General features: G+C 41.3%; 2 protein-coding genes across 7 annotated transcripts in view; both read right to left on the bottom strand.

Annotated features, from left to right (window-relative positions):
* Positions 1-2549, bottom strand: part of LOC135464711 (titin-like) — a 110321-nt gene extending 107772 nt beyond the window's left edge. For all 5 annotated transcript variants that reach the window (XM_064742215.1, XM_064742216.1, XM_064742218.1 and 2 more), the window contains exons 1-4: positions 2415-2549; positions 1779-1912; positions 1139-1397; positions 460-599 (exon numbers count right to left, since the gene is read on the bottom strand). In XM_064742215.1, coding sequence (XP_064598285.1) covers positions 460-599; positions 1139-1397; positions 1779-1847 — 468 coding nt within the window. In that variant the 5' untranslated portion in view covers positions 1848-1912; positions 2415-2549. The remainder of the gene's footprint in view (positions 1-459; positions 600-1138; positions 1398-1778; positions 1913-2414) is intronic.
* A 5575-nt stretch (positions 2550-8124) lies between these two features.
* Positions 8125-12240, bottom strand: part of LOC135464713 (coiled-coil domain-containing protein 141-like) — a 38632-nt gene continuing 34516 nt past the window's right edge. For both annotated transcript variants that reach the window (XM_064742226.1, XM_064742225.1), the window contains exons 26-30: positions 11825-11973; positions 11080-11218; positions 10143-10323; positions 9018-9218; positions 8125-8261 (exon numbers count right to left, since the gene is read on the bottom strand). In XM_064742226.1, the coding sequence (XP_064598296.1) occupies positions 9076-9218; positions 10143-10323; positions 11080-11218; positions 11825-11973 (612 nt within the window). In that variant the 3' untranslated portion in view covers positions 8125-8261; positions 9018-9075. The remainder of the gene's footprint in view (positions 8262-9017; positions 9219-10142; positions 10324-11079; positions 11219-11824; positions 11974-12240) is intronic.

The following is a 12240-nucleotide window of genomic DNA, read 5'->3' as shown; positions in this document are numbered from 1 at the left end:
GAAGATACATGTATAACAAAACAGGTGAAAGAAGCTTCATGATGCAATATCTTAATTTTGAAACAAACATGATGTCTTGGTACATGAAAACTAAAAAACAATCTAAACCAAATTGTTACATATTCTTAAATAATATAATGCTGTCCTCAATCTAATATATATTCCACATTTGATCCATCCACTGAAACAGCTTAATATACCAGCTTTAATCCAGGGATCACCAAATCTAAGGCCCTGCACCAGACTGAAGTTAAACAGGTGTTGGTACAGTATTCTGTCATTTGGCACAAATTGAGCACCTCAGGTATAAATTCAGCACCTCAGGTACAAAGTCGGCACCTCAGACATAAATTCAGCACCTCAGGTACAAAGTCGGCACCTCAGACATAAATTCAGCACCTCAAGTATAAACTGAGCATCTCACACACAAAATCAGCACCTCTATCAAGCACTACTCACCTGTTGGAAGACAGGTCTGCGTTTTGTGGGCGCTCTAATCGGTTTTGGTGATACTTTCGGTGACGGGAATGGAGATGGAAGAGCCTGTTTTTCTGGAGCCTTCTTGGGTAGGATAGGGGATGGGATTGGACTAGGTACTCCTGGAAACATAAACACATCGTTTGTTTACTTATTTCAATTTTTGAGCAGTATAAACACTAATCCTCCAAGCCAATAAATGATCACTCTCAGTTACATTAGAGTTTTGGTTGGCTACAGTTAGCTTGTGGCTTTTCATTGGATGACCCTTCAGACTCGTCTGATGTCACTGGATGACTTTCAGACTGATGTGATGCCACTGAGTGACCTTCAGACTGGTCTGATGCTATTGGATGACTTTTAGACTGGTGTGATGTCATTGGATGACTTTCAAACTGATGTGATGCCATTGGATGACCTTTAGACTGGTCTGATGTCATTGGATGACCTTCAGGCTGGTCTGATGCTACTGATTTTGATCAGAATAGTTTTAATCCTGAATTTGAGTTTATTTTTAACTACTTGTATAAACCTGATTCCAAGAATCAAGCAAAAAATGTCCTATATGTTATTTTTAGCTTATAAATTGGTTACTGCTATGATAATTCTCATGTATTCTTGTTATAAAATTTACAGAAAAATGAAAAGTAGCATCGCATACCCATGACATCCAGGAAAGCATCAGTGTTTGATTTTCCTTCAGCATTTGACAGGACACAGGAGAATCTGCCCGTGTCCTCTGGGAAGGCTTCGTGGATGATGAGACGACTAACTCCACAGATTGTCTCAATTCTGTAGTCAGGAGTGTTCTGTATCTCCACCCCTTCTCGGTACCACTTGACGATTGGCTCGGGTTGACCTCTGAACTCCACCTCAAGGACAATTTGCTCACCTTGAGAAACCCTCTTGTCTTTCAGTGGCTGCAATTTGATTTTCAAAACAAAGTTAGGAGCAGTACTAGCACAAAGAGTCATGTTCGGTTTGATAAGCATCATATTCCAGCAGTGATAGCCAGATGCATGTGATTACTCTAAAACTGAAGCCTACGAAAAGTAAGTTGTAAATATATTCAAAATTCTTAAAGTACGTCGAAAATAGCCAAAACCTACAAGTAAGAAAGAAGAAAGTACAGGTAGTTTTCAGTTTAACCACCTGAAGCAAATTTATAATCTTATCAAAAATCAATCAAGACGAATTTATTAATTATTAACTTCAGTTGAAATTAATACTATATAAACCAACAGGAATGAAACTGGAGGAAATTGGAAAATTACTGAGGGCAAAAACAACAAAGATGATACCTTAGTGAATATGGGTCTCTCCTTGGGTGTCACTCTCTGTGGCTTAGGAGATGGCAATGGTGGGGCCATTTTCTCTGGGGCCTTGCTCACAAATATCTGCTCTTCTTGTTCAGGCAATGGAGGACTGGCCACAGCTGGGTGGGAAAGAAAACAAGAGACTGATTAAGGGATAAATTAATGGGTGCATCATAAAGTCAGTCTTGGAAACTGTACGTACCTATGCCCAACAGCCATCCGCTTAATAAAGACGTCATTACTTGAACCTGTGTCCTAGTGTCCTTGGCAACACAAGATGAAAACTATCCATCAGCACTGCTAAGGTGCTCGATGCACTGCCTCGCAAGCAGATTGTAAGGGGGCGTAGCAGAAAGTCACCAGGTTTATCAATCTCAAGTTTTATCCAACCTTCGCGATTGTTTCCAGTTTGTACTGCACTTGAGATTAATTTTGAAATAGGTGTCTAATGGACTATCTTAACTGGCTCTGAAAAATCTCATGATTTAATCACCAACATTAGCGTTTTCTTTCACAGATTGAGGAAAACTAGTAAAACCCATCTTTTGCAGTCTTTATAGTAACTTCGTCTTCAAAATAAATAACTAAACATAGTCAGCTACGAAATATGCAGTGACATACCTTCAACATCCAACAATGCTTCTGTTGTGACTGAGCCTTCTACATTTGTGGCAAAGCATTTGTAGGCACCAGAGTCTTCTGGAAAGCTCGATTATGACAAGGCGAGCCACGTTGTTCTCAAATCTGATGTCATAGTCTGCCGATGGTAGATCTGGATTCCTTCACGGAACCACTTTACGATCGGCGTCGGACGACCGTCCACAATGACCTCAAAGACCACTTTCTCACCTTGACGGACCTTCTTTTTCTTAGGCAGTGGCTGCAATTTAAAGAGAATTTGGCATGAGATTTTCAAAGCTGAAAGTGGGTCCTACTTCATAAAGCTCACAATTTTTGAGAACTTTCCTTGTAAATGATGTCACCTATGGCACTATAACCTAGTGAATGTCTTTTTATCAAGAAAGTTGAGAGATATGAAAAACTATATGAAGTTATGAAAGTGGCCCCTGTTTTTTGCATTCAGGCGTATGTAGCAAACATATTCAGGTACAGAAGAAGTGGAAGGTTTCCACCCACATGCCATTAGCTCGCCACTATCCTAGCAGGAGAAAGCAATCTACTAACATTCAATTTGCCTTCACGGACTGAGAAAGCAGAGTTACTGTTGTTGTTTGTGCATATGGCAACTCCTCGCACAGTAACTTTCTACAGCCTTCTACCATTCTACAGATGCACTACAAACTCACTACAGGCTAACTGCTGGCAGGATAGTGACACACTGATACTGAGAGGATCCTAGAGAACTATACACTGCCTTGCTCTTTACTGAATGTAACAAGTATGTATGTGTAAGGGTTTATTATTTACTTATCTATTTGATTGGTGTTTTAAGCCACATTCAAAAAATATTTCACTTATACGACGGCGGTCAGCATAATGGAAGGAGCAAACCAGGCAGAGCCTGGGGGAAACCCACAGTCATCTGCAAGTTGTTGGTAGACCTTCCCACGCATTGCTGGTGAGGACTTGAACTCACAGGAAAGGCATTGGTGTGGTGCTCCTCGGTCAAGGGCTGCACTGGCGTGCTAGCCCCCTCAGCCACCCAAGCCCCATATTTGTAAAGAAAATAATTTCTCATTTGCATGCACACTGAATATGACGAAATACCAAGCAATGTTTTAACTGAAAAAACACACAAAAATATATGCTTTTATTTATTTTACACATCAGGTATAAGTGCAACACATGGCTGGAGAAAACCGGCAAATGCAGATCACACCACATAATGCTATGAGCATGGCAAACTCCAATAAGCAATTACTGGATTTGAGCCCATAATCATAGGGTATGATGGATTGGAAATAATCTTCACATGTATTACACGTACCTCTCTGAAGGACGGCTTAATTCTTGTAGTAATTGCTGGTTTGATTTCTGGCTCAGTAGGCACTTGATCCACCATTTGGTTGAAGAGAGACACCTTTTCACCCAAAGAAGGGAATTTGGGTTTTTCCACCTCAGGCTTTATCTCAGGTATAATCTCTTCGTCAATCTGTTTTGGAACCGGTTTCTTCCTTGATGGTTTTGGTGAGACAGGTGGTGGTGCTTTCTTGGGCAGTTCCTTCGGCATGGGCGGTTCCTTCGGCATGGGCGGTGCTTGTTTTGGCGGTGCCTTCTTTGGCAAGATCGGGGATTCGTATGGCGTCACAACCTCCATCGGCTGAGGTGCTTTCCGCTGAGCCATTGGTGACTGTTTCGGAGATGGTTTCGGCGATGGTTTGGGTGATGGTTTTGGTGACGGGGTAAACTCCGAAGGCCTTTGTAGTTTTGGGATGTCAACTTGAGCCTCAAAACGCTGCTCTGGTTTGGCGGCGGGTTTGGATGGCTCAAAATACTGCGTGACTACAGGCTTAGGTTTCCTCTCTAGTGTAGAAGGTGGTGATGGAGAAACTGTTTCTTTCTCTGTTGGAGCTGAGATCAACATAATACAGTTACATAATAGTTACAGTAAACTGAGTTTAGATGTAAAATTAAATTCAAACCTAAAACAGTAAATTCAATAAAAAAAATCCTTTACTGACACAAACCAATCATTTTTAGTATCATTTTCATAATAGAGTGTAATTGTATGCATTCCACTGAAAAAAGTGCTTGAAAAGGTTGAAGATTTACAGTAAGATCCTCAGAATACAGGCCGGTCGAAGGATTTATTTATTTATTTTATTGGTGTTTTACACCGTACTGAAGAATATTTCACTTACACAACGGCGGTCAGCATTATGGTGGGAGGAAACCGGACAGAGCCCGGGAGAAACCCACGACCATCTGCAGGTTGCTGTCAGACCTTCCCACGTAGGGCTGGAGAGGAAGCCAGCATGAGCTGGACTTGAACTCACAGCAAGCCCGTTGGTGAGAGGCTCCCAATCATTACGCTGCACTAGCGTGCTAACCAGCTAAGCCACAGAGGCCCCAGCTGGTCTAAGGAGCAAAATCTTAATACTGATTCATGCTAAAGGAAACAAAAACTTTTCCAAGGTTTCAACACCAAAAACTTACCTTCAACAATTAGCTCAGCGGTACATTTTGTCTCTCCTGCGGGATTACGCGCCTGGACGGTGTAACGCCCTGAGTCCTCGTAGAACACCTCCGGGATGTACAGTGAGTGAAGGTTTCCCTCCTGGACCACCTCAAAGTCTGGAGAGCTGACGATCTGTGACCCTTCACGGTACCATGTGACCACGGGTGGCGGATGACCAGCCACGCGCACAGTCAGACGGACGGGCTCCCCCTCTCGCACCTCCTGGGATCGGAGTCGCTCTGTGAAGGCGGGCGGGATCATTGAAGCTGATGGGGTGAGAAAAGTTAAACAAAGTTACTGTCTGGTATTTTTCATAACAATGTATTTGTCATTGTTTTACAAAAATGTATTAGTTGACAGCAGCACACTTTCATAAAAATTTGTGAACAATTTTGCCTGACATACATAGAGATTTTGTTCAGAAAAAAAATTATGAAAAATTCAATTATTAATTTACACATTACACCGTACTTCAATTTACATGTACCTCCCAAATAATAAACGGGAGAAATCCTGTAACTGAATTTAAGATCCAAATAAAAAAACATGTTTACTTTTATTAAGATGACAATTTTTTTCTGTCTGTATTTTTCTTTCCAAGATTGGCACCTAGAGATGCATGTGTACAGGGAACATACCTCTGACTATGAGCTCTGCTGTGCTTGACGCCATGCCGGCGGGGTTACGTGCCTGACACAAATACTGTCCGACCTTGTCCTCTTTCACCTCAGGGACGGTCAGAGACACACGTCCGTTTCTGTACGAGATCTCAAAGTCGGCCTTCTCTGTGATGTCTCGCCCATCTCGGAACCACTTGATGCTCGGCTCTGGTTTACCTGTGAGAATGACCATGAGGAGGATGGTTGAAAAGCCGAACATTTTACTTATTTATTTATTTATTTGATTGGTGTTTTACGCCGTACTCAAGAATATTTCACTTATACGACGGCGGCCAGCATTATGGTGGGAGGAAACCGTGCAGAGCCCGGGGGAAACCCACGACCATCCGCACAAAATATACAAATGTGATATCACTGATACCCACTGGATCCAAACAGGCCACATTGGAATCCAATGTGTTTCAGGAATTTTACTTGATTGGAAAAATTCTAATAAAAAAAATATTAGTACTTTTGGAAAGAACTTCTCTGACCAATGTTCAAAGTAAATGTCAGAGAAGTCAGTCTCTGTATTTATGTCTGTATTTACATATTTTGGCATTTAACGGACTGAAAAAGGAAATCTTTGAACCTGTATATTTCCCAGAATTCACCTGCAAACCGCTGGACTCACCAGTTACAACACCTTCAAACGTAACTTTGGTCCCCTCCATGGCAGTTATGCTCTTCAGAGCCTGGAGGAACTTGGGCGGGATCGGTACTTCAATGGTGAGATCAACCTGCTGAAACTGCGTGGGGATGTCCCTCGTAAACTCGGTGGCGTATCTCTCATGTAATGGCTGAGGCCCGCCGATGATCTGGAACTTTGGGGGGATGTCTGTGGTGATTGTGGTGGAGTGGAGCGCATCATCAGAAGACCAGGCCTGGTCCTGAGTACGCTTGACTGTGCGACTGATCTTTGTCTCTTGACGGGTCACAGTACGAATGCTAAAAAAACAAACAAAAATTCCACTGTATTCTAGACATGCTTTTTTGTCTACATAATAGGATACTAGCCCCCCTCCCTCCAAGTTGTGTAGTCAAATAATGTCCACAGCTATTTACTGTGGGCATGATTTGAAAAACTGATTACTCAAAGCATAAATTTAAGTGAAATATGTCCATTCCAACATTTCTGATCACTGTAAATAACGTTCAGCAAAGTAAAGTATTGAACGCAAGAAAAGAGCTAAAGATAAAAATGTCTTAAATACCAGACTGATGAAAGACTTTTTTTAGTTTCCCGACCCCCTCCCCCACTCCCCATCACAAATAAATGTCATCGTCAGCAACTAAATGTTGCCATTTATTTAATCTTTACATAAACACATCTTTCCAAAAATCACAAACAATATTCTAAAACATGTTTACTGTCATAAACATTCACTTTCATTAAGTGACAGAATTTAGATACTTCTGACAAAAAAAACACAGGTAAATTTCCGTACGTCTCGGAATCATATCCAGAAAGCGTCTGATCAGTAAACATTGGCTCAGGCTGTGAATCAATCCTCGGGGATTTCTGAGGCACAACAGGTTGTTCAACCTCCAGACGGGCAGAACAAGTTGCTTTTCCTGATGGATTTTCTGCCATGACGGCAAACCTGCCAGCGTCCTGAGGAGTGGCTTGTGGGATATGTAGTCTGTGAGTGTCGCCCTCTGTCCTCACTTGCTGGTTAGGGGAGGTAACTGGCTGTCCATTCATCAGCCATGACACCTAGGCAGAGTGAATGAACGAGAGAATGAATAGTTATGTGTTTTCATCATTTCTGTAATTTTCTAATCCATATCACGGCAAAGAACATCTAATAGTATAAAATCAGGCAAAATTTGAAAGCTGTATGTTATGAGATTTTCCCCTTGTAATTCAGTTTAATGGTGGATTAAATAAATCCCCTTTGGTGTTGGTATGACCTAAATGGGAAGTAATGAGTATTGTAAGTACGTTTAAGGAGATCAACCCATCAAGATCCAATGAATACCAAGATCATGGTTAGTGCATGAAACTGTACGACTTTACCTTCTATTCATTCATTTATTTCATTGCTGTTTTACGCCGTATTCAAGACTATTTCACCTATACAACAGCAGCCAGGATTACGAAGGGAGGAAAGCGGACAGAGCCTGAATTTCATCTTCTATATACAGAAGATATACCAATTACAAATAATGGGACTGATGTTTGCTGATAGCACAAAATAGCTCTTTATAGTTGGTGCATGATAGTTGAATGCTGGAGGAGCCTGCTAAAGGTGGGCTAGCAGTGAGCTAAAAGTGGGCTAGCAGTGAGCTAAAGGTGGGCTAGCAGTGAGCTAATGGTGAGCCACTGACAACATTCAGCCTGCACAGTTATCTGTTATGGCATACCTTTGGTCTGGGGTTGCCTGTCACAATACACTCGAATGTTGCAGGTTCTCCTAGCTTCACGCGCACATCCTGGAACAGTTTCTTGAACTCTGGCGGTTCGTGAGCGATTTCCTCCTTGCGGATAATTGTTGTTTGTTTAACTGTTCGCCGGATTCTGGTTGTCTCAGAAACGGTATGGACGTTGAGTTTGGCAAGAGATTTGGCCTCACCCGCTGGGTTGCTGGCCTGAACGGTGTACGTGCCTGCATCTTCCTCAAACACCTCAGGTATCGTTAAGGTGTGCAGATCACCCGCAACTTCCACCTAAAAAAGTCAGTAGTTATAAATTAGTAAGATAAACCTGACTAATTTAGGAGGCATATTAAATAATTTAATCCATCCAATTCAGAAATACTTAACAAGGGCATCCAAATGGACTACTCGATTGACTGATTTATTTTTGTTTAATGCCACCTGAATTTAATGATGGTGGTCAGTTTCAAAGAATGGGTGTCTGGGGTAAAACCACTAACCTTTGGTATGTTACTAACAAACTATCACAAAAATGTGAACTGCATGTCATACTGGTAAAACATAAGTCGTTTTCAAAAAACACTAGATGGAGTCAACTGTCTATTGTCACTCATGAGCTGTGAGAGTAGGGGAATCTACAGTTTATTTATTTATTTGGTGTTTTATGCCGTACTGAAGAATATTTCACTTATACGACGACAGCCAGCATTATGGTGGGAGGAAACCGGGCGACCATCCGCAGTTTGCTGGAACACCTTTCCATGTATGGTTAGAGAAGAAGGCAGTATGAGCTGGACTTGGAACTCTTAATGAGTTAAGTGACTCTTAATGACTCTTTGGTCATTACACCCCCCACCCCCCGGCATGCCAAGCCCCTTTAGCCACAGAGCCCCCGAGGAGTCTACAACTTCTATTCCCTGATTCCTGGTAAGGAGTCACAAACCTTACTTACTGAGTTACAGTGTGTTTCTGGAATGCAGGTGAACAATTTAAGACATAGGTAATGAGTGAATGAGTGATGACTGTGTGATGACTGTAATTAACTACCTGGAAGTCAGGTGAAGGTTCCAGTTTGTTGCTGTCCTTGTACCACTGTACTGTGGGTTTAGGTTGACCAATCACACGGCACTCCATGGTAAACTGGCTGTCCCGCAGACACATTCGCATCACGAAGAGGACTGGTGAATTTGGGGGCCACCATTGGCTGGCGGGATGACACGGTGGAGAAGTCACTTGGCTCGGTGGCAGCTGTGAGGGAAAAGAAGAGCTGTCAGAGTTAGACAAGTTATCTTCACAAAAAAAAAATTTCATTTTACTGCATGTAAAGACTTAAACGAGTTTTTTTTTTTCTTTCACTTCACAGCCATGTTTAACTATGCAATGTGAAACAAATTTAGGAATAGAAATGCAAAAAATTCAGGCTTTGTGTTGTGTTTTCCAGAGATGAATTTTTCTCATTGTTTTCCTTTTGATGGGAATTGTATTCTTTTTTGTCAATGTGGAGGGATTTTTGAAAGATGCAAACAGTGCAGCTTGCGAATGCAAATGAGTAAGTTTTACATGTTGCGTCTTCATCTGACTACTGACAAATAACCTGCCTTAAATAAGTCTGCCCAATCAGTGTGCAATTTTGTTCTCCACTGCAATAAGTATGTTATTGTTTCTGTATAGTTGTGTTTGTAAAGCAAAGAGCCAGTTCACAAGCACTGCAGCTAAACACCAGAGAATGATGTGATTTGCAGTTCACAAGCACTGCAGCTAAACACCAGAGAATGATGTGATTTTGCAGTTCACAAGCACTGCAGCTAAACACCAGAGAATGATGTGATTTTGCAGTTCACAAGCTCTGCAGCTAAACACCAGAGAATGATGTGATTTTGCAGTTCATAAGCACTGCAGCTAAACACCAGAGAATGATGTGATTTTGCAGTTCACAAGCACTGCAGCTAAACACCAGAGAATGATGTGATTTTGCAGTTCACAAGCACTGCAGCTAAACACCAGAGAATGATGTGATTTTGCAGTTCACAAGCACTGCAGCTAAACACCAGAGAATGATGTGATTTGCAGTTCACAAGCACTGCAGCTAAAAACCAGAGAATGATGTGATTTTGCAGTTCACAAGCACTGCAGCTAAACACCAGAGAATGATGCCCTCCTCATCACACTTACGCTCCACATGCAAGATACAGGCACTCTCCGCCTCGCCCTGGATATTCCGCGCCACACACTTGTATTCGCCGGCGTCCTCTGGGAGAATCTCTCGGATGACCAGTGTACAGCGGTCACCCTCAAACAACAGCTGCATGTCTTTGGACTCCTTGACCGGTTGACCATTGTGGTACCAGATCACCTGTAATCATCAAGAACCGAGGCATGTTTTTAGGTGAGACTAATATAAATCATAAATATTAATGTATATATAAGTGTATTACAGACTGAAAAACAATTTGACCTTGTAGTCGTTAAGACCTGAGACATGTTTTTGAGTGTCAGTTTTGTACACCCCATGTTCAGGATTTTTGAGAGTATTTAACCACCCTTTTCATCATCCATGACTGAGTCACTCACTTTACCTCAATCTGAGAGTTCTACAGATCTTTGAAAAACATTTTCAGGTTTTCTTGATCAGCTGTTGTCATTGATAGGAGAAACATGAATCTGAGCGACAATTTTACATCTCATGCTCAAGATTAATCTGAATATTTGACCTGAAAGTCCTCTATGAATACAGTAAGTCTCTCATTTTGCCCAATTCTGAATGTTTGAATTGAGCAAATATTCGCTTCTAAATTGAAAACTTTTCACCCTGAATTTTACAGTTACGTAAAATATAGCATTCTCACTTGTGATTACATTGATTTATTGATTTATTTATTTATGTATTTGGTGTTTTACTTATACAACGGCGACCAGCATTGTGGTGGGAGGAAACCATGCGCAGCCTGGAGGAAACTCATGACCATCCACAGGTTGCTGGAAGAACTTCCCACGTACAGCCGGAGATTAAGCCGGCATAGTGAATAAATCCACTGACCAATCCATAGAAAGACGATGTAACTTGGATCTGTTTATTAGGTATTGTCAGGCGTTCTGGTGTTATACTGACCTCTGGTTCTGGATGTCCAACGATAACACAGTCCAGTCTGACACGGCTCCTCTCTGGGGCTTGTTTGGACAACGCTAGCTTTTGCATGAACATCGGCTTCACAGGTTCTACATCCGTGGATCCCTGTGAGATGTCTTCTCTGAGAAACAACAACAACAACAACCAGCGTGAACTAGCTTCTACATGTGCAATTAAGGAACCATTAACTCATTTAAGATTCAGACAGGGCCAGTTTCTTAAATATTATTTTTGACTTTATACTCCTCATGTGCTTACAGATAAGAATTTTTATCTTTCAAAGTAATTTTGAATGTTCTTCACCGATGTCAAGTTATTTCTTGTACTACCATACAAACTAATTTTATCGCCTTCTCACTTTTAAATTCTTTATGGGGTTTACAACAAAAACTGAGTGATACTCAACTATGCACACTGACTACAAGCAAACCACTGGCAGATAAGCTCGAAGTTACTGTTAAGTTTTTCTTAAGACTTTTACCTGACTTGTTATTTTCGTTTAATATAAGTGAAGACTCAACCACTGATTCACTTCAACTATTGACTACAAAACAAGGCCAAATGAAACCATAAAATCCTCCACAGAGATTTATTTACCGGTATTTGACTGGTGTTTTAAGCCATAACCAGGTAGAGATTATGCAAATTACTTCTTCATGGTGTGAATAATTTGTAATAAAATATTTTCCCAAACTTGTCCTCCATGTTTTAGTTTTCAGGTACGTACCCAGTGGACGAGTAGAAACTCTCCACATTGACCTGGCAGGATGACGTTGCCTCTCCTGCGGGGTTGATGGCCTGTACCGTGTACACAGCAGTGTCTTCTGGGAAGGCTTCTGTGATCTCCAGGACCGTAGTCGTGGGCTCCGTGGTTATCTGTCAGGCAGAAATTAGCAGGAAATCAAACACTGTCAAGGTTAGTCAACAATGTGATTATATAATTTGCTGTAATAAAAGAAAAAAGCAAAAAAAAAAAAAAAAAAAAAAAGATGAGTGCATGTTTGTTTTACTTCAACACAGCCCTAATCATCACTAATGTTAAGTCTATATTTCAGAACCATACATGGGAAAGACATTTACATAATCTAGTACTGTACAAGGTGAATCTAATTAAATTTACATTTCCATTCTACTTCAGCTTCT

The sequence above is a fragment of the Liolophura sinensis genome, chromosome 4, assembly GCF_032854445.1.
Source record: "Liolophura sinensis isolate JHLJ2023 chromosome 4, CUHK_Ljap_v2, whole genome shotgun sequence".
NCBI classification, from domain to species: Eukaryota; Metazoa; Mollusca; class Polyplacophora; order Chitonida; family Chitonidae; genus Liolophura; species Liolophura sinensis.
The sequence above is the reverse complement of the archived record's forward strand: the minus strand, read 5'-3'. Positions and strand labels throughout refer to the sequence as shown.